General features: G+C 38.2%; 1 protein-coding gene across 6 annotated transcripts in view; it reads right to left on the reverse strand.

Annotated features, from left to right (window-relative positions):
• Window positions 1-23,086, reverse strand: part of SHTN1 (shootin 1) — a 120,409-nt gene that overhangs the window by 51,229 nt on the left and 46,094 nt on the right. For all 6 annotated transcript variants that reach the window (XM_034931576.3, XM_008950961.5, XM_008950962.6 and 3 more), the window contains 5 exons: window positions 17,890-18,058; window positions 15,753-15,850; window positions 12,760-12,841; window positions 8,923-9,017; window positions 4,462-4,608 (listed from right to left, as the gene is read on the reverse strand). In XM_034931576.3, the coding sequence (XP_034787467.2) occupies window positions 4,462-4,608; window positions 8,923-9,017; window positions 12,760-12,841; window positions 15,753-15,850; window positions 17,890-18,058 (591 nt within the window). The remainder of the gene's footprint in view (window positions 1-4,461; window positions 4,609-8,922; window positions 9,018-12,759; window positions 12,842-15,752; window positions 15,851-17,889; window positions 18,059-23,086) is intronic.

The following is a 23,086-nucleotide window of genomic DNA, read 5'->3' on the forward strand; positions in this document are numbered from 1 at the left end:
ATTTTTACTGTGTCTATTTGATTCTTCTCTCTTTTCTTCTTTATTAGTTGGGCTAGCGGTCTACCTATTTTGTTAATCTTTTCAAAAAACCAGCTCCTGGATTTATTGATTTTTTTGAAGGATTTTTTTGTGTCTCTATCTCCTTCAGTTCTGCTCTGATCTTAGTTATTTCTTGCCTTCTGCTAGCTTTTGAATTTGTTTGCTCTTGCTTCTCTAATTCTTTTAATTGTGATGTTAGGGTGTCAATTTTAGATCTTTCCTGCTTTCTCCTGTGGGCATTTAGTGCTATAAATTTCCCTCTAAACACTGCTTTAGCTGTGTCCCAAAGATTCTGGTATGTTGTATCTCTGTTCTCATTGGTTTCAAAGAACTTATTTATTTCTGCCTTAATTTCGTTATTTACTCAGTAGTCATTAAGAAGCAGGTTGTTCAGTTCCCAGATAGTTACGCAGTTTTGAGTGATTTTCTTAATCCTGATTTCTAACTTGATTGCACTGTGGTCTGAGAGACTGTTTACGATTTCCATTCTTCTGCATTTGCCAAGGAGTGTTTTACATCCAATTATGTGGTCAATTTTAGAATAAGTATGATGTGGTCCTGAGAAGAATATATATTCTGTTGATTTGGGATGGAGAGGTCTGTAGATGTCTATTAGGTCTGCTTGGTCCAGGGCTGAGTTCAAGTCCTGAATATCCTTGTTAATTTTCTGTCTCGTTGATCTAATATTGACAGTGGGGTGTTAAAGTCTCCCACTATTATTGTGTGGGAGTCTTTATCTCTTTATATGTCTCTAAGAACTTGTTTTATGAATCTGAGTGCTCCTGTATTGGATGCATATATATTTAGGATAGTTAGCTCTTCTTGTTGCATTAATACCTTTACCATTATGTAATGCCCTTCTTTATCTCTTTTCATCTTTGTTGGTTTTAAGTCTGTTTTATCAGAGAGTAGGATTGCAACCCCTGCTTTTTTTTTTGCTTTCCAGTTACTTAGTAAATATGCCTCCATCCCTTTATTTTAAGCCTATGTGTCTTTACACGTGAGATGGGTCTCCTGAATACAGCACACCGATGGGTCTTGACTCTTTATCCAATTTGCCAGTCTGTGTCTTTTAATTGGGGGCATTTATCCCATTTACATTTAAGGTTAATATTGTTATGTGTGAATTTGATCCTGTCATTATGATGCTAGCTGGCTATTTTGCTATTAGGTTATGCAGTCTCTTCATAGTGTCATTAGTCTTTACAATTTGGTATGTTTTTGCAGTAGCTGGTACCAGTTTTTCCTTTCCATGTTTAGTGCTTCCTTCAGGAACTCTTAAAAGGCAGGGCTGGTGGTGACAAAATCTCTCGGCATTTGTCTGTCTGTAAAGGATTTTATTTCTCCTTCGCTTATGAAGCTTAGTTTGGCTGGATATGAAATTCTAGGTTGAAAATTTTTGTCTTTAAGAATGTTGAATATTGGCCCCCACTCTCTTCTGGCTTGTAGGGTTTCTGCAGAGTGATCCACTGTTAGTCTGCTGGGCTTCCCTTTGTGGGTAACCCAACCTTTCTCTCTGGCCGCCCTTAACATTTTTTCCTTCATTTCAACCTTGGTCAATCTGATGATTATGTGTCTTGGGGTTGCTCTTCTCGAGGAGTATCTTTATGGTGTTCTCTGTGTTTTCTGAATTTGAATGTTGGCCTGTCTTGCTGGGTTGGGGAAGTTCTCCTGGATAATATCCTGAAAAGTGTTTTCCAACTTGGTTCCATTCTCCCTATCACTTTCCAGTACACCAATCAAACGTAGGTTTGGTCTTTTCACATAGTCCCATATTTCTTGGAGGCTTTGTTCATTCCTTTTCAGTCTTTTTTCAGTAATCTTGTCTTCATGCTTTATTTCATTAAGTTTATCTTCAATCTCTGATATCTTGTCTTCTGCTTGATCGATTCGGCTATTGATACTTATGTACGCTTTACCAAGTTCTCCTGCTGTGTTTTTCAGCTCCATCAGGTCATTTATGTTCTTCTCTAAACTGGTTTTTCTAGTTAGCAATTCCTCTAACCTTTTATCAAGGTTCTTGGCTTCCTTGCGTTGGGTTAGAACATGCTCCTTTAACTCGGAGGAGTTTGTTATTACCAACCTTCTGAAGCCTACTTCTGTCAATTTGTCAAACTCATTCTTTGTCCAGTTTTGTTCCCTTGCTGGCGAGGAGTTGTGATCTTTTGGAGGACAAGAGGCATTCTGGTTTTTGGAATTTTCAGCCTTTTTGCACTAGTTTTTCCTCATCTTTCTGGATTTATCTACCTTTGGTCTTTGATGTTGGTAACCTTTGGATGGGGTTTTTGCATGGATGTCCTTTTGTTGATGTTGATGTATTCCTTTCTGTTTGTTAGTTTTCCTTCTAGCAGTCAGGCCCCTCTACTGCAGGTCTGCTGGAGTTTGCTGGAGGTCCACTGCTGACCCTGTTTGCCTGGGCATCATCAGTGGAGGCTGCAAAACAGCAAAGATTTCTGCCTGTTCCTTCCTCTGGAAGCTTCATCCCAGAAGGGCACCCGCCAGATGCCAGCTGGAGCTCTCCTGTATGAGGTGTCTGTAGACCCCTGCTGGGAGGTGTCTCCCAGTCAGGAGGCATGGGAGTCAGGGATCCACCTGAGGAGGCAGTCTGTCCCTTAGCAGAGCTCAAGCGCTGCGCTGGGAAATCTGCTGCTCTCTTCAGAGTCGGCAGGCAGGAACGTTTAAGTCGCTGAAGCTGTGCCCACAGCCGCCTCTTTCCCTAGGTTCTCTGTCCCAGGGAGATGGGAGTTTTATCTATAAGCCCCTGACTGGGGCTGCTGCCTCTCTTTCAGAGATGCTTTGCCCAGAGAGGAGGAATCTAGAGAGGCAGTCTAGCTACATACAGCAGCTTGGCGGAGCTGCAGTGGGCTCGGCCCAGTCCGAACTTCCTGGTGGCTTTGTTTACACTGTGAGGGGAAAACTGCCTACTCAAGCCTCAGTAATAGCAGACACCCTGCCCCCCACCAAGCTCGAGTGTCCCAGGTTGACCTCAGACTGCTGTGCTGGCAGCGACAATTTCAAGCCAGTGGATCTTGGCTTGCTGGGCTCCGTGGGGGTGGGATCTGCTAGGCTAGACCACTTGGCTCCCTGGCTTCTGCCCCCTTTCCAGGGGAGTGAATGGTTCTGTGTTGTTGGAGTTCCAGGTGCCACTGGAGTATGAAGAAACACTCCTGCAGCTAGTTTGGTGTCTGCCCAAATGGCCACCCAGTTTTGTGCTTGAATCCCAGGGCCCTGGTGGTGTAGGCACCCAAGGCAATCTCCTGGTCTGTGGGTTGCAAAGATGGTGGGAAAAGCGTAGTATCTGGGCTGGAGTGCACCATTCCTCACAGCACAGTCTCTCGTGGCTTCCCTTGGCTAGGAGAGGGAGTTCCCCAATCCCCTGCACTTCCCGGGTGAGGCAACACCCCACCTTGCTTCAGCTCACCCTTCATGGGCTGCACTCACTGTCTAACCAGTTCCAGTGAGATGAGCCGGGTACCCAATGCAGAAATCACCCGCCTTCTGCGTTGATCCTGCTCGGAGCTGCAGACCGGAGCTGTTCGTATTCGGCCATCTTACCAGCCACCATATATCAACATTTCTTATTGAGGCAAAACAAATCAACTCAACCTCACCACCAAGTTTGTAAAAACTTCAGAACTTCCAAGGATTAAATGTCAATACTGTTGCCACAGAGGCTTTGACAGGTGGTAACAAGTAGCAGCTAACAGCCTTTCCTTCCCAAATGAGGTACATTATAAGTAGTATAAACATTGATGTAATTTTTCTTAAGTGGTCTCTTTAATTTGGAAGTCTTTGTTCCACTTCTTTGCTTCTCCTCTCCCACATTCTCCTCTCACCTACCACAATGACTATCCTTTCTTCTTGGCACACAGAGGTAGGCTGTGTCAGCTGGAATAGCTCCACTCATCAAATTGAAATAATCACTTAGGAAGTCTTTAAACATACACATTTGTGCAAGTTTACAAAATCAAAAATTTTCTCTAAGCAAACAATTACTACTAATACGGACTGTCATTTTCTTTGAATAAAACCTATGCCCTCCAACAAGTGCTCTGAGTTGAATACAGCCTCTTAGTGTGTGCAGTCTCCAAAAAATATAACGTTTCCAAAAATCGAATTTCCAGACTTTGCCTTATCCAAGCTCTTTTTAAGTTATACCTCTTTCCCTTGCTTCTTCCGACCCTTTGGACAGTTTAAAGATTATTATAAAGTCTATAATAGCGTATTACAAATTTCAGTTTCACAACATTAAGTTCATTTAGTTATTTTTTTCTAAAAGGTGGTTGAAAGCACTTAGTAACTAAGGCAAAATATGAAACAGTAAATGACTGGACTGACTCCACTGGCGCCCTTCATCTTAAATATATGTGTGTATGCATGTATGTGTGTGTGTACCTAAGACTCCAGAAGAAAATGGGTTACCTTTTGTTGATGCTGAATTCTCTCTTCTTCAAGTTGCTGGGTGAGTTTTGCATTTTCATCTAAAGCTTTCAAAAGCTGCTGATCAGGGATGGAGCTCTGCAGCAGAAGGTGGCTTTGTCTCTTTAGCTTGTTTTGCTCAATGAACATCTGCAAAAGTTTGTTACAAGAATGTATATATCAATCAATCTCACATACCTCCTCAACTGTAACTTCAGCAAAAGAAAAGTACATGGAATTTTTATTAAATCATTAAAGGCAAATTCTGACTTGTATAAGTTTTAGAAGTAGTGATTGCTATGATTTCATTCCTTTTATATAATCTTTAATACCTTTACTCCTGCCCCAACAAGATATTTATACAATAAGCTGGTCTTACTCTTCAGTTTTTAATATTTTATTATTGCTTTAAGATACATTAATATTAATAGTAGTAGCTAATATTTCTCAAGAATTTACCTTGTGTACTCCACTAAATATTTTACATGGATTATTTTAATCCTTACATCAATCCTATTAAAGTGCTTCTACTATGAATAGGTAACATTTACTAAACACTATGTGATAGATATGGTGGGAATCATTTTACATTCATTATATCATATAATCCTTAAAACGACATCATCAAGTAGACACTACTATCATCTAATTTTACTAATAAGGTAACTGAGGCTCAAAGAAGTTAAGCAACTTTCCCAAGAACACACGTAAGTGACAAGACCAGGACTTAAACCCATATCTGATTTACATGCCCAAGCTCTTAACCATCTGGCTAAGTTCCTCTACTATTTACTAGATCTAATGTTTTGTTTTAAACTAATTAGTTTCTCCCCAGTGATAAAAGTAGTTAACAGTAGAGGGGTAAAGGGGAGAAGGGAGACAGTATATTTTATTGAGCACTGTATTAAGCAATTTATATGTTATTCATCAAATCCTCACAACTTTACATAATTGAAAATAACATTGACTTCTATTTACCTGTTATTTCTTTTCCTTAACACTCTACCCAATTTGGCCAGTGAGTGATTCCAAGTATGAAATGTTTTTATAAACTCTGAAATCTGGCCTACCAATTTTATAGTAGAGCTTCACCTTTTCAGATTTTTAACAGCATTTTAAAACTTACATTATAACTTAACTGAAAGCTCTGAACCGCAAAATGATTTGCTAAAGCCCTCATATTAGTTTGTTCAACAACTTCACCCATCATGTAACAGAAAAAGTCAGCAAATAAAACTCAGGACAAAAATATTTTCCATCAACCTCCATGTGGCAAGACCACAGCTTTAATGATTTATACAATCCTTAAGCTCTTGATCAGTATCGACTTCCACATCAAAGTCAAGTCATGAATACAGTATACTAAAACACTAACATTTTCTTCCCAGTATGTCTTCCTATGAAAGGGAAAAAAAGGTCAGAAGCTTTCCTTCTTTGCCTAGGGATTTATGAAAAGCCTACAAAACTACGACAGGGTTCTTCTGCAGAATTAAAACACATTACAAAGTAAAACAGGTAAATAAACAATTGCATATACATGAAACCCACATTCTTCTTCCATTTGTGTGAGAGTGAGAGGTATAGAGACTGCAGTGAGGGAGAGTATGTGCATGTACACTTGGCTGGAGAAGGGTGAGATGCAGCTTCAGCATTCTAAGAAAGAGTAATCAATATTTCATCACAGTATCTTAAACTTCAGACCAGTGATTTAATTAAAATGAATTGTTTTGGGTGACCATTATGATTACAGTAATTTTTTTTTTTTTGAGATGGAGTCTCGCTCTGGCACCCAGGCTGGAGTGCAGTGGCACAATCTCGGCTCACTGCAACCTCTGCCTCTCAGGTTCAAGTGATTCTCGTGCCTCAGCCTCCCAAGTAGCTGGGACTACAGGTGCCTGCCACCATGCCTGGCTAATCTGTGTATTTTTAGTAGAGATGGGGTTTCACTAAGTTGGCCAGGTTGGTCTTGAACTCCTGGCCTCAAGTGATCCCCCCGCCTCGGCCTCCCAAAGTGCTTGGATTACAGATGTGAGCCACCATGCCTGGCCAAAAAATTTAATCATGTTGAAGAAATTTAAAATTTTAATATAGTTATGAAGACAACTGATAGTTTTCTTGTTGAGGGGGATTAAGTTTTTGGTTTTGTTTTTTAAATGAACTAGCGGGAGTTAAGAATGGGGGGTAACTTTCAATTTTTATTTTATACATTTAGAAAATATTTGTATCTTTGTGCAAGGCACACATACTCCTTTTTAATTAAAAATATAAAGTAAATTAACCTTAAAAATTGATTTCTAAGGCTCTAGACTATAAGCTCCAAGAGGGCAGGGCTCATATTTGCTTTCTTCACCACTGGATTCCCAATGTCAGCACAGTGTCTGGCACAGTAAGATGTTTGCTGCATGCCCTAAGTGGTAAGTAAAATGCAAAAGAATGGGACTCTGTTGTTAAACTAAGTTATGTGTCTTTGTGCAGTACTTACCTGTTGAAAACCTGAGAATGCATAAACTTTGTAAAAAGGAAAATATACTAGTTCCAACGTGGTGCTATTTTTTAAAAAAAAGTTTTCTTCTCACTATTGTGTAGATTGAATCCAGATATTGTAAAATTGTTGAGTGCCACTGCAAATATTTATGCTGCCAATAACATAAGTACCATTGCTCTCGCTTTCTTTCTCTCCTCAAACTTCTACCTCCTCATTCTGGGTTAACATGTCAGCATCATTGTTTCCACCAACCACTAAGACTGAAGACCAGGTGAACAGCAGAGTCAATCATTCATTTTTGTCTTCTTACTGCAAACTTGCTTCTTCCATCTGTCTTCTCTGCTACCACATGGCCTTCAAGTTTTTCTTTGAGCTGCTTTGTATTCTAACATCATTGTGCAAACAACAGATGGAAAACTGAACATGTCTTGAAATGAGACCTGCTATTCAGGTCAAAATCAGCCGACCTTTCCAGTTTTGCACTAAAGGCATCTTCACATTATCGCTGCTTCCCCTCCCCCCTCCACTGTTTATTTCACTGCATTATTTATATTGCTCCAACGTTTTCCAGAGAGCTCTGACACACTTCAATTCTTTTTTCTTTCTTCCAAGTAATAAGAGAAAAATATTTACTCACCTTTCATTAAACTCTCTAAATAAAACGAATCATAATATTTCAAATCAGATCTACTTGGCCTAAACCTTCGGTAGAGTTCATTGCTAGCACAGCTATGCTCAAGCACAGAAAGACCCCCACAAAACCATCATTGGATTTTCAAATGTCATTCCCCTAATGCCATGCTGTGTCTTCCTTCTATGCCTTGGATACCTCTACCTAGGACTGTTTTACATTTCCTGAGCTATTTTCCTTCAACCTACAGTATGCACACAAATTCAAACTACACCCACAGGATGGAGATCTCATTGCAGACCAGCTTTTGAGTTTAGCCCATTGGTGAACTCCTCATCCCCCTGGAAACCAGCCCCAGGGCCACGGAAGACCCAACGACTGCATGTCAACAGGTAAGCCGGAACAAGAGATGCTCAAAGCTGATCTCTAACATAAGAGGAAGATCAGTAGGCTGGTGAAACGCTGAGATAATGAATGTACTACATGGCAGTGTTCCACAGCCAGTGGAAGAACTTCCTGACATAATGACAGCACTGCACAATGGCTGAAGAGAAATACTGATACTATAATACTGTTATCTGAGATGGTATATGGAGATACATCCCAGATTTTAAGCCTATTTGAAATGTACAGGCATCTTGTACCCAAGTTGGACTTTCCATCACAAGTCATGGGTTATCTCCAAATGCAATTCCTTTCCCTTACATAGCATTTTATAGTTTATACAACACTTTTTTAAAATTTTGCCATTAAAATCCACTTGGTCAGGTCTGTATTATTGTCCATTTTACAGATGGTAAAAGTGAAGCCCTGAGAGGCTGAAGAATTGCTCAGAGGTCATACACTACTACAACTAGTAACTGACATGGCCAAAATTTGAGCCCAGATCTTTTGACAACGAACTTGATACTATTCTATATCTGCCTCCCTAAACCAGCAGATCCTTAATTCAAACTGATAAGTTCTTATTCAACCTCAAGAAGTTGTCTGATATGTCGTCTGCAAGGTCCCTTACAAAACACAAATTCAAAAGGTTTTTACGGCTGGGCACAGTGGCTCACTTTGGGAGCACTTTGGGAGGCCAAGGCGAGCAGATCACGAGATAAGGAGATCAAGACCATCCTGGCCAACATGGCGAAAAACCATCTCTAATAAAAATACAAAAATTAGCTGGGCACAGTGGCATGTGCCTGTAATCCAAGCTACTCGGGGGGCTGAGGCACGAGAATCGCTTGAATCAGGGAGTCGGAGGTTGCAGTGAGCCGAGATTGCGCCACTGCACTCCAGCCTGGTGACAGAGCGAGACTCTGTCTCAAGAAAAAAAATAAGATTTTTACAAGATACCCACCTCTTGTGCAAATGACTCTGCTTTCTTTCGAAGGTCCTTCTCCAGCTCCAGGTTTACTTGCATCTCCTCATACTCTTCTACAGCTAACATGGACACTTAAGAAGATACAGGAAAAAAAAAAACCCAGACAATAAGTCACACAAATAATCAGGAATATGGATGAAAAACTGTGTTGAAAAGATTTTTCATACCAGCATACAGGTACCCTCATGCATTCCTGGTTGGCATACAAACTGATAAAACCTTTCTGGAGAGCAACTTGGCAACGTGAATCAAAAATCTAAAACTATCATACACTTTGAATAATCCCACTTCCAGGAATGCATATGCTAAGATTGTAACACATGAGCATATACAGACATTTGGTTGCAAGGATGCTCTCTACCTCGTTGCTGATAAAAGTGAAATGACATAATACTCTAACACAGAAGAATGAGTAAATTGTAGTACAAGAAATATTATTCTGCCATCAAAATTATATTGTAGAAGCATACTTAGTAAATGGAAAGACATCTGTGATGTATTTTTAAAAATAGATTGCAAAAATTAGTGCAAAGTGAATTCATTTTTGTTCTTTAAAAGCCACAGATAAAGCACATCAACAGCCATTTCACAGAATAGAAAATATACAAAAGGCCAATAAACATGTGGAAAGATGCTCATCTTCATTAGGAATCAGGGAAATGCAGAGTAAAAATACTTCTTACACCCATCCAAGAGGCAACTGGTAAAAATTTTAAAGCATGGTTTTATTAAATTTGGTATGCAGTGAAAAAAAATTGAAGATAAAATTTGACATTTGGCATGTGTCTTAGAGCAACTCTTGGACATGTGCACCAGATGACATGTCTAACATTTTTTATAACAGCATGACTCAGAATAGCAGAAATATGGAAACAGCCCAAAGTCTACCAATAGGATACTACTTAAAATAATTTTAGTGTAGTCATCTAATGGAATAGTATATAGCAGCGAAGACAAACATACCACAGCTATGCCTGTCCACATGCATGAATCTCACAAACACAAAAAGTTGCAGAAGGTTATAGGAAAAATGATTCCATTTACATAGAGTTCAAAAATATGCAAAATTAAACAATGCTGTTTAGAGATATAGACATATTTGGCAAAACTACAAATAAAAGGAAGGAAATAATAAAAATTCAAGGGAGGGGTAAGAGTAGAGAGGGATGTTCATGGGTTTGTAAGGTACCAGCAAGTATAAAGAGATTCCTTTTACTAGTATTTCCTCTGTCTTCCATATATATATATATATATATATATATATATATAGACATGTTTAACAAAACATTTAATATGTATATATGTAGAGAGAGTTTTTTTAAGATTGGAAGAATATACACTAAAATGGTACTAGTGCTTATCTCTGGATTGTAAAGGTTGAGATTTTTTTCTTTCCTTACATGAATCTAAATTTTCCACCAAAAAAAGTATATTACCTGAATATATACATTTTTATGTATAAAAATATGTATTATATATAATATTAAATGTAAATAAATGTATAAATTATGTATATGTATATACATAGGTATAAAATGTAAATATTTTATATATAAATATATTATATAAAATAATTTATATATATAATATATATATATGTTTTATTTATTTATTTATTTATCTTTTGAGAGACGGAGTCTCACTATGTCTGTCGCCCAGGCTGGAATGCAGTGGTGCAATCTTGGTTCACTGCAACCTCCGCCTCCTAGGTTCAAGTGATTCTCCTGCCTCAGCCTCCTGAGTAGCTGGGATTACAGACAGGTGCGTGCCACCATATCTGGCTAATTTTTGTACTTCAGTAGAGACGAGGTTTTACGATGTTGGCCAGGCTGGTCTCAAACTCCTGATCTCAAGTAATCCGCCCACCTCAGCCTCCCAAAGTGCTGGGATTACAGGTGTAAGCCACCGCGCCTGGACATGTAAGCTATTTTTAAGTGTTCTCCATATTTACAAAGGAGAGAAACAGCCTTAGATGCATTCAGAACCAAAGAATCAGAGCTTTGTACCAAGGAGTTACTGCAAGACCGAAAGCTTCAAAAGGTCCTGTCAAATAAAAGTAATATAAATTCTTTGCTATTTTCAACATTCAGTGGCCTATTTTGTTAAATAGTGATAATGACAGGACAGAGGGAGTGACGACACCATTAGATATTAGGCACAAGCTGGGCAGACAGCACACTGTCCATCCACTTCTGGTGAGTCACCTCCACCCTGAGCTGAGTCATACCAACAAAATCTTTCAAAAGGCTCTCTTAACAGCTGCCTTCACACACTGCTCCACCAGGGCACTTCAATCCTAACTGACTTAAGGACTGGTTTGCTGTGTAATGACATAGAATTTCAAACTCTGTACTCTGTAAATCTACAGCCTCTTCAGATGAAAGACTAATAAGTAAAGCAATAAGAGTGGTGATTTTTGGTGTGAATTATAGGTCCCTGAGAGCTAAATGATTTTCAAGCCTATTTAAACAAGAAATTTCATGAAGAAAACAAAGAACACTATGATGATCTGAAGTCCTGGCAAGATAATTGACTCTCTTTTCTATGTCCAGAACACTATAATAAAAAGGGAATTTTCACGTGTCCTGGCCCTTCTGATGGAATCTGAAGGAAATCAGGTTGGTCCTAGTCAGGTATTTATTTATATAATTTTTCTCTCTTCCTAGACAGGGGGCTCTCTGAAGGCAAGATCTACAGGATTAATCCTTGCAGAACCCTTTTCCTAGCACAGTGAATCAAGACTGAAAATTCTACACCATTTCTATCTTTAAATACAGAAAGACTTGGAGAAATGTTACAATCCAGCATATTGCCCACATTTAACTACAAGGTCCTTTATTTACAAAAAAAAATCCTAGTTGATGAATGACAAAAAGATTGACAGCTACCACCAATAACAATAGGGAAGGCCCTGGGTCACAAAGGTTTCCTGTTAGCGTTGCAGCTTCTAAACAAGGAAAGAGAGTGACTGAGGGAAAAAGAGAGAACAGAAAGTATATTAAGTTCTTCTTACCACTCCCAGAATTATTTTTGCAGAACTACACTTTGGCATCACTTCCTTGTCTTAAACTGGGAGATACATGAAACAGCCCCGATGAGAGCTGATGCTGTGTTTTATAACTAGATGGATAAAGTCACTGTTGCCCAAAGTACACAAAGTTTTCTCTGGATATAGCCACTGGAGACACTTCCCTCTCACCAGGAGAGCAGGTCTGCTTTTCCTGATCATTAGGTTCATTTTCATGTGATTCATTTAAATGATCATCAATCTCTTATTGCACTGACTGTCAGACAGCTCAGAACCAGATTTCAAACATACAGGCAGGAAATGTGCAAGACCTCAGAACAAGTATGCACTTTGTATACCAATCTAACTCTTACTTTCCTTTATCCCATTTTCCACATCCTCTTAATTTAAAATTTCATCACATAATGTTACATGTTTTAGGTAGACAGCCTAACCTCTTCTGGATTGAGATTTACTAAATAACCTACCAAACATATAAATGCTGAGGGGAGAGCTAAAAAGGCCATGATCCCTGGATATATGTAAGACAGAAATAGTATTTTGGTTTGAAGTTTCAAAATGAGTGGGTTCCTTGTTCCTCAAGTGAAATCACTTTTAGATGTCCCCAGACTCTAAGTTGGGTAATAAAACAATGGAAATGGGAGAGACACAATGCTAGAAAATCACAATATAGGAGAAGATTTTATTTACAGTCATATTTAGGCACAGGTGTAAAATGACACACAATATATGCAAACAGAACACACTGCATACATATTTGAGAAAAAAAGACTGGACAGACTTACCTCTATTGCATTTTTCTAAGACTTTTCTCTGTTCAAGAACTTCTGAATTTAAAACAGTCTTTTCTTGTTTAACTTTATTTACCTAAAAATGTGAAATTTTGAGGGGAGAAAACACCAAAAATTGTAAAACAGGACATATGGCAATGTGTGATACTCAATTGCTGTTCAACTTTCAACATGAAGTTACAATTTAAAGCAGAAATTGGTTTCAATGTGTTAGGACTTTTTATTAAAGCTCTTCTTTAAAGCTTCAAGGATAGCTATTTAAGTTAGGATGTATACCTGGTACAGAACTTATTTATATATTCCAGTTGGCACTGGCACCTAAACATAACAGTATGCTAGCCATCCAATGTATATGATACATATTTTTTTAATTAAAAAAAAACAAAGAACATAGAGATGGGGTCTCCTATGTTGCCGAGGCTGGTCTCAGACTCCTGGGCTCAAGCAATCCTCCTGCTTCAGCCTCCCGAAGTGCTGGGATTACAGGCGTGAGCCACCATACCCAGCCATGATTCATATTTTTAATGCAAAAATCCAATTACAGATCACCCAGAAAATACAAGAATCATTTAGTCAAGATCCGATACTCAATTTTGGTATTCATTTTAAATGTTGATTAGCATTAGGAGATATACCTAATGTAAATGACAAGTTAATGGGTGCAGCACACCAACATGGCACATGTATACATATGTAACAAACCTGCACATTGTGCACATGTACCCTAGAACTTAAAGTATAATAATTTAAATAAAATACAATAAAATAAAAATGCTGATTATTTTTGACTTAAGTAAGATGAACATGAACTTTTAAAATAAGACTTTGAACTTTGATGACTCTTGGCTTAAATAAAACACATATAAATACTCCCACAAAAATTTAAATTTCTGAAGTAACTTTTGATGTCTATCAACGAAAGAGAATACTATAGAAAAGTTTTTTTAAAAAAAAAAGAACATAAAGTAAAGCTACATATATCAAAGTAGAAGATAAATCTTAAATATATTGAATTTAGAAAGCAGGCATGTTTATAATATTTAAAAACACTCAAAATACTATGTATTGTAGTGAACATGTAAATATATGCACTGACATGATAAACACCAAGTTCAGAATAACAGTTGTTTAGGGAAACTGGGCAGGGAGCAAGGAGTATGCAACCAGAAAGAGTTACACCAGGGCTTTCATCACCATGCTAATATTCTGTGAATTAAGTTGGGTAGCAGGTATATGGATGTTCATTAAAAATAATTTTTTTAGAGACAGGGTCTCAGTCTGTCACTCAGGCTGGAGGGTGGTAATACGATCATAGCTCATTGCAGCCTGGAACTCCTGGGTTCAAGCAATCCTCCCACCTCAGCCCTCTGAGTAGCTGGGACTACAGGCACATGCCACCATGCCTGGCTAATATTTTTAAAAATTTTTTTGAGAGACGAGGTCTTGCTAGGAGGTCTTGCTGGTCTCCAACTCCTGGGCTCAAGTGATCCTCCTGCCTCGGCCTCCCAAAGTGCTAGGATTACAGGCGTGAGCCACTGAACTCAGCCCCATTATTTTGTTCATTATGCCTTCTCAGATGTCTGAAATAGCCATAATAAAAATAATTGTTGAATTGTCTTCCAATAATACCTCTAAGTGGGAAGGGAGAGAATCATCAGTAAATAATCACAATTGAGGAACAGAGCACACTAAGAAACAAAGACAATGGTCCTGAAAGTGGCTCTGAATCCATCAGCACCTCCAGATAATCTATTAACTGGTTCTTTTAGTGTAGGCTTTATTTTTGGTTTTGGTTTAAATTAGTAACTGGTACACATTGTCCAACGGTAAGGTCCTTTCCAAAATATCATCTTCCTTCTTCCCATTCGTTACAATGTTTTGCCACAATAATAAAAGGAGCTCAGGCTGGGAAGTTGGCAGACACTGCTTTCCAACCTTTTTTACATCATGGCCTCCAAGAAAATGACAATATGTGTGTGCAAACTGAGGTAACTGGATGAGGCTGCTCACTGACAGGATCAATACGTTGGCATGCTCATAAGCCACTTTATCAAGCTGCAGTTGGCACATCAGTTGGGAAGTGCTGGGCTACAGAATCTAAGAACCACTGATACAAATTAAATCAAGAACCAAGACTGTGAAGGCAAATCCTTGAAGCCTCGTGCAAATAAAAGGCAATTGTGAGGGTCTTGTTCTTAAAGACAGTTCAAAAGGAAAAAGAGGCCAGGGCAGCGGCTTGCATTGGTGGTCCCAGCACTTTGGGAGGCCAAGGTGGGAAGATCATTCAAGTCCAGGAGTTCAAGGTAAGCCTGGGAAATACAGGAACCCACATCTCTATAAAAATTTTTAAAAATCACGCAGGCGTGGTGATGCATGCCGTACTCTCAGCTATTTGGGAGGCTGAGGCAGGAGGATCATTTGAGCCTGGGAGGTTGAGGCGGCAGTGAGCTGTGATCATGCCACTGCACTCCAGCCTGAGTGTGACAGAGTTAGGTCTTGTCTCGAACAAAACAAAACACCAGCAAAGAAAGATTCTGTAAACAACCACTTGAACCCATCCTACCACCTATCATAAATGCCTGTGTTGGAGATGCACAGAGGGACGGTCCTTCCCAATTGAACCAGTCATTCACCGGAAAAGCAAAACATGCTCTTCTTTCTCTACCAGCAGCAATAAAATATATGACTTGAAATAGTAGCTACTATTCTTACAAATTTGCCTTACATAGCAAAAACTGGGGGAACAACAGGAAACATGTCCATGCTATTTCAGAATTTTATTTATTAAGCTAGCTAGTGAGTACATGAATCTTCATCATCTTATTTCCTCTACCTTTTTTTAAGTCTGAAATTGAGGAGAGAAGATTAAAATTGGTACATGGTTCTCATGTTAGAAATTGGCTTATAATATTAAGTTCTTAACTTAGCAAATCCCCAAACACCTTGAAAATGCTAAAGCCCTTGCCTTTCAGGCCTGAGATACATACTTCTTCAATTACTTCTACGAGTTTGCTCTTGAGATTTTCCAGCTCAATGGCTAAAATCTTCTTTTCCTCCTGAACAGATACAATTTGATCTCGAAGTTCTGCATTTTTAAAGAAAAAAAATATACAAATAAACTTATTTTTAAAATAAGAAATCAATCTGGTCAAAAGAATTGAAAATGCCAGTCCATGTGCAGCTTATGGTCAAGATTATTTAACAATTAAAAAGAAATGAAGAACCAAAGGACAATGAGAATCTCATTTGCATGGCCCTCCCCAAAATAGCCATGGATATTAACAATTTTATATCAGGCAACCTCACTACATTAAATGTACCAGATCATGTTTTCTTTGCATTCTATCAAAACCACATTCTAGAAAACTATCTAGCATTTTGGAAGTAAAATTTTTTAAGTTTTCAGCAAAACAAATTAAGGTGTAGTACTAATTTCTTTTTTATTTCATAATGCCATGGGCTGTTATCACAATAAAATATAAATAAACAATTGGGATGTTAATAATTTGGATATTTTGATTAGAAGTAAAAGATCCTGACTTGCTGCCAATTTATAGTCCTTAGACATTATTTGAACTGATTCAAAATATAACTATTTGAAAGAAGGGTTAATTCTAGTAATTTTCTCTCTAGAGTCATGGGTGTTTTGTTTTTAAATTTATTTCATAGTTTTATTATTAGGATTCAATGAAAAGTGTGTCACTAGAATGAGAGTATTATCAACTGTAAGCGCAAAAGCTTCTGGTGTTAAAGTTACTTCTGTCACTCAAATGTTTGAAAATACACATAGATTAGCACAGACTACTCAAATTCATATTCTGGCCTACTGTTTTGTCACTTAGGTTTTAACTGCCTTTAATTTCTTACTGTTTTCCAAGTGCAATAAAGAATATGTTATGTGGTTATTTGTAAATTAAATCAAACTTTTTACATAAACTCAGCTTGGAGAAGTTCTCAGAGACTTATTTCTAAATCACTTTCTCCATTTGCTGGCTAATCCAGAAAGAAGAACATGAAACCATATTGTTCAAGCTCGAACAGAAAGGAGAATAATGAGCAAAGGGAACTCCTTTAAACTTCCTCTCCCTCCCTACCAACATGAATTCTATTTTGTGTTAGCTTGAGGGGTTGAAGAGTAGGTAAAGATGGTGTCTGTAACATCCTTTCTTCTTTATACTTCCAGTTGAAATTTTATCTACCAAACAAATAAATGAATATTGCTTTTGACCTGTGTACTAAATTAAAATGTTCCAATAGTTATTGAGCCAGAACTGCTTTCCTACATCTTTAAATAAACATGTGTATGAGTAAAATGAATGTGCATTTAGTAGATGTATCATATGATCTTGCCTTACAACACTACTTGTTAACCAACAAAAAGGGGTGTCGGCTAAATATATTTTCATTCATTGTTTCTTTCATTTAACAAAAATATCTTGACATATAGTACATATCCTTAAGGTTATAGTATAACTGGCTGCTTCCATTGAGACACTTTCAAAAGTGCTTAATTCCAAACAAGAAAGTAACTCATAAAGCACAATTGTTATATACCCTATGGTGATGTGGAGATATAAATAAATGATGTGGGAAGCTTTCAAAATACTGATGCCTAGGTCCTACCCCATCCAAAATTCTGATTTAATTGGCCTATGGTGTAGCAAAATTTTGGATAGGGTAGGACCCAGGCATCAGTTTTTTTTGTTTGTTTGTTTGTTTGTTTGTTTTGAGACAGAGTCTCGCTCTGTCGCTCAGGCTGGAGTGCAACGGCGCAATCTCGGCTCACTGCAACCTCTGCCTCCTGGGTTCAAGTGATTCTCCCACCTCAGCCTCCCAAGTAGCTGGGATTACAGGCACCTGCCACCACGCCCAGCTAATTTTTGTATTTTTTAGTAGAGACCGGGTTTCACCAGGTTGGCCAAGTTGGTCTCCAACTCCTGACCTCAGGTGATCCACCCGCCTTGGCCTCCCAAAGTGCTAGGATTACAGGCGTGAGCCACCACGCCCTGCCTAGGCATCAGTATTTTGAAAGCTTCCCACATGATTCTGATGTGCAGTCAGCGTTCAGAAGCACTATCATAACGGGGTAAAAAATATGCTCAATAATTAAGCAAAGAGTTCTACCTTTAATTTGCTTCTGACACTGTACTGAGACACAAGTCTCGGCGGCACCGTCTGTGTCTGTAGTCGAATCTTCATCATCAATGTTTATCTCTTCAGTTATTACATCTGGTCCCAGCTTGGCCATGTACAACATGCTGATTCTTTTCAACGTTTTATTTTCTTTATTTAGCTAAGACAAAATATAAAAACAGTTATTTTAAAAGCAGCCAAATGAGTATCTTGGATTTTTAAACAATAGACAAATTAAGTATATTTTTGTCTTACATATTCATCAACACTCACAGCAGGACATAACAATTAGTGGATTCATTAAATAAGGTTTTATATTAAATTTATTTCTTTAACCAAGACCTGATGTCTGGATTACAGCCAGCAGCAAGTGGAAATGCTAGTTGTAACTGATGAGAAATATAAGGAACTAAGATAAAACACCAGTACAGATTAAATAAAATTCTGATTTATAGTCATTAATAGTCTTTAAAAAGGCACTTTATTTCAAGCAAATCTTCTGCGTGCTGTGGTGCTGAGAACACCTTTTAAATGTCTGTTTGCCTAACATCTCCTCTTTTCTGGACATTACCACTTTCCATTGTTCCACATGATTTCTATGGGAGTGCCATGCTCTCCCAAGCATACCCCATCCCTTTGGCCACAGCGAATTAGTCCAGGGATTAAACACATGACCCAAGTGTGACCAGTCAGATCCCCTCGCTAGAAATTTGGAGGCTGGAACAGAGCAATGAGTTTCTTTCCATGTGCCTGGACAGGAGCTGCTGGTAACCGCATTCCACTATAGAATCAAGGAAAAGAGGAAGGTAGTTTTTAGAAAAGCTAAAACTGAAGCTGATGTGTAGAGAAAGGAAGAGAAAAGCAACGGAGAAAGGGTTTCCCACCAGACTCAAGCCCCAGACTCCAGTCCATTCCTAAACTGCTCCTGTCTCAGAGATTCTATGGAAGTCTCTGATATTTCTAACAGATCCTACATCATTTTCTTTTCTTGTTTAAACTAGTTCAAGATGTTGTTTCTACTATCTCTATTAAAAGAGTTCTACTTCATAGCAAAAAAAAAAAAAAAAAAAAAGGAATCCTACTTTGTTAATGTATTTTTTATTCCCAGACATGGAAATGAGTTGGTTTTTTAACTTCAGTTATTCAACTATTATCACCTTCTTTAGCTAATGTGTTTATGTACAAGAAAATTTAGGACAAAGCACACACAAAGACTAAGGATGGTCCAATGTCCACAGAAGTACAATATGGTTTTGCTCATATTTTCTCTTCCCAAGACTAAAAAATAAACAGTTTTCCTTAATTTGCACACATCAAAGTAATCAGTAGATTATTTTCCCTACTATAAAATGTAAGTTATAGAAATGCAAATACATTTCCTTTACTAGAGCCCTTGACCAGGAAGACATGCTCTGAATTTAATAATTGATATTGGAAACAAATGAACATAGTTCATTGGAAAGATAACTACCTTTCCTCACTGTAAACCTGACACTAGAATAAGATATTTAGCATAGCACTGGTCTGACTTTGCTCTTTCATTTGTGATCATAATTAGGGTTCCTCAGGGTTTCTCATAGAGAAAGCCCAGCCCACTTCAATCTGGGAGATCTGATTTCTACCCCAATAATATGGAACCTAAAGTGGCATGGTCTGGAGCACAAGAGGTTTGTCTGACCTCTTTGGAGAATCAGGAACAATCTCTAAGAAATGGTTATGAACTCTTCCATGGATTCTTCCTGGAAGACTGGCAAGCTCTATTCAGGAAATCAGATACAACCCTTTATCCTCAGTCCCAGTCTCCAACTCTAGCTTCTGTCTCCACACATTACATTAGGAGATCAAGATAAAAGATGAGGCCCATCATTTCCCAACACCTCTTCCTTAAGTTGGAAAATTCAGGTAAAAACTGTTGTGGGTTCTTTAAACCACGAATGCTACAGCATGGCACTCGAAGCTCAAGGACCCTCACTTGTCAATTCTCAAACTATCCCATCTTTTAGGAATGTCAGAAGAAAACATCAATTTAAGGAAAAAGTGAAGACATTTAAGACTTAATTTCTGATTCTGTATCCTAATATTTAAACTAATGGTTCTCAACTCTGGCCATCAGAATCTCTGGAGAGCTTTTTAAAAACCTCAATGCTTAGGCGCTATGCCATACCCAAATCTCTGGCAGTGGAGCCCAGCATAGCCCTTTTTCAGTTTCCCAGGTGATTCTAATGTACATCAACACTAAGAATCATTGATGTAAAGAAACACATTGCTTTAGTATACAACCCAGCTCTGCAATAAAATTCCATCTCTGCCTCTACAACTAACCTAATCCTTATGTTTCAGTTTTCTCATCAGTAAACTAAGAATTAAGATAGTCTGTATCCCACAATATGATGACTAAATGAGACATTATATATAAAGTATTTAATATAGTAACTGCCACACAGTGAAACTTCAGTGTTAGTTATTCATAGTAAGAAGAGGTTTAGTTTGTGTCTAATTATCCTTTGGAAATCATTTATCAGCTAGTTTTCTTCAAAGTATTCATTTAGGCATTTTCTCCTTCCTCCAGGATACTCAAGAAACTACTAGTTTCTGTCATCTAGTGCTTAATATATTACTTCTTAGACAACCACTACAATAATACCTTAGCAACATCATGGCTAACACAGTTCTGCCCTCAAAAGGGTTTAATGCCCCTATCAAACCAGGCACCAAAATCCACCAGTTTGTCTGCAATACAATTACTCTACTTAACAAAGTCACCAGCTCAAGAAAAAAAAGCCAATCAGAAAATTTCATAATCCTTCTCTGAAACCCCATTTTCACATTTTGAAAGAAGAAATGTAAGATTTATATATATGAGGGGTTTTTTTGTTTTGTTTTTTTGGAGATGGGTTCTTGCTCTGTCACCCAGGTTAGAGTGCAGTGGTATGATCATAGCTCACCACAGCCTCAAACTCTCAAACTCCTGAGCTCAAGTGACCCTCCCACCTTGTCCTTCCAAAGCACTGGGATTACAGGAGTGAGCCACCACACCCGGCCTAGACATGAGGTCTTATGTGCATACTATTTGAACATTTTTGAGAATTCTGAATTCACAAATTTTGGCTAAGTAATTTCATTGTAGCTATTCATCAAGCTATAGGTTAATTGCATGCTACTTGTTGTTTGGAACCCCTCTATGTCTAAGGCAAAAATATATCTTTTTACTTTTTTTTTTTTTTTTTTGAGATGGAGTCTCTCTGTCACCAGGTTGGAGTAGAGCTGCGTGATTTCAGCTCACTGCAACCTCTGACTCCCTGGTTCAAGCGATTCTCCTGCCTCAGCCTCCCGAGTAACTGCGATTACAGGCACACACCACCACGCCCAGCTAAGCTTTATATTTTTAGTAGAGACGGGGTTTCACCATGTTTGCCAGGATGGTCTCAATCTCCTGACCTCAGGTGATCTGCCCGCCTCAGCCTCCCAAAGTGCTGGGATTACAGGCGTGAGCCACCGTGCCCAGCCAAAAATATATCTTTTATAACCTTACAGTAACAGAACCTACTATTATATTCAAATGTAAATAGGGTTTTTATATTGTCCAGTTTAGTGGCTATTTAAAGGTACAAAACAAGCAAGTTTAATGGCTTTGGATCATATGACTTAAATAACTGGTCCACATTTATCAGTTTAATCTACACATTTTAGCAAAGCAAAGTATCCATACTTGCTTCTAAGAAAATATGAGGAACTGGGCGCAGTGGCTCACGCCTGTAATCCCAGCACTTTGGGAGGCTAAGGCGGGCAGGTCACCTGAGGTCAGGAGTTTGAGACCAGCCTGGTCAACACAGTGAAACACCGTCTCTACTAAAAACACAGAAATTAACTGGGTGTGGTGGCACATGCCTGTAATACCAGCTACTCGGGAGACTGAGGCAGGAGAATTGCTTGAATCTGGGAGGTGGAGGTTGCAGTGAGCCAAGATGGCATCACGGCACTCCAGCCTGGACAACAGAGCAGGACTCCATTTCAAAAAGAAAAAAAAGAAAATTACGAGGTCAAGCTGCATCACCAGAATTAAACATTCCATTTGTCATTAATTTGATGGCAAAAATTTAGAAAAATAAGAATTTATAGAAACTTTGCTCTCAGGAAAAAAAATGAGCATTTTTGAAAGCCTCCTTTCAAAAATGACAATTGATACTTAAATCAGAATGAAGTCACACATATAATGAAGTTTCCACATTTTGCATTCAAAGCAGTCTTTCACAACAACAAGCACATTTATAGTATTTGATTTAATCCATTTTTTAAATTTTTTTCTAGGCCCCATGAGTTCATACTATATCTTCAAAAATAAACTATAGTTCATTTTAAAAAAGGGTTTTTAAAGAACAGGCAACAAACAGTGTTAGGTAAGGATCCTATTATTAAGACTTAATTGTAAAAATGAGCTTAGAGATTAGGTAACACTGGTTCGTAACGAGCAATGAATATAACAGTCACCAGGCAGCTTTTCTACATGCACATGCCTGGGCCACACATCTAGAGCGTATTATGATGAAGCCAACCATGGTCCATCCTGGCATTTAGAGCAAGACAACTGTAGCTCAGAGAGGTGAGTTCTCTTGCCCAAAAACACCTATTAAATAAAAGAGGAGACAGAATAAAGTAATTTTTTAAAAGGGGCCATATGCAAATAAATTATTAACTCCAGTCCTAACTCTAGTCCATCATGTCATTTAAGATGAGATACTACAGTCCAGAGAACAAAATTAACTTGTCCAAAATCACATATGCCCAAAATTACATAACCAGGAACAAAACCTGTATATACTGTCCCACAAACCAGTGCCTTCCATAAACTCTGCCAATCCTGAAAGGTAGCCAGTATCCTCACTCTGGATGTGCTATGACAACAGGAATACTTGTTAATAACAAGAAAAAATAGAGAGTATATCCTTAGACACTAGAAGATTCAGAGCAGCTAGCAGGCTCCAAATGTACTTTTTCTCTACTTATTCCAAAGAAAGAAATTCAAAAATGAAAATAGAATTCACACAACATTACGGACTAGTGAACTCTAGGAATGTGCCACAGAGTAAAAATGATGTGAGAATACCCATGTTATCATTTTCTAAAAAGTGTTTTTAAAGTGTATTGCTGTGTATTCTTCAGATGAATAACAGGAGAGAAGTTACATACC

This window comes from Pan paniscus, chromosome 8, assembly GCF_029289425.2.
Source record: "Pan paniscus chromosome 8, NHGRI_mPanPan1-v2.0_pri, whole genome shotgun sequence".
NCBI lineage: Eukaryota > Metazoa > Chordata > Mammalia > Primates > Hominidae > Pan > Pan paniscus.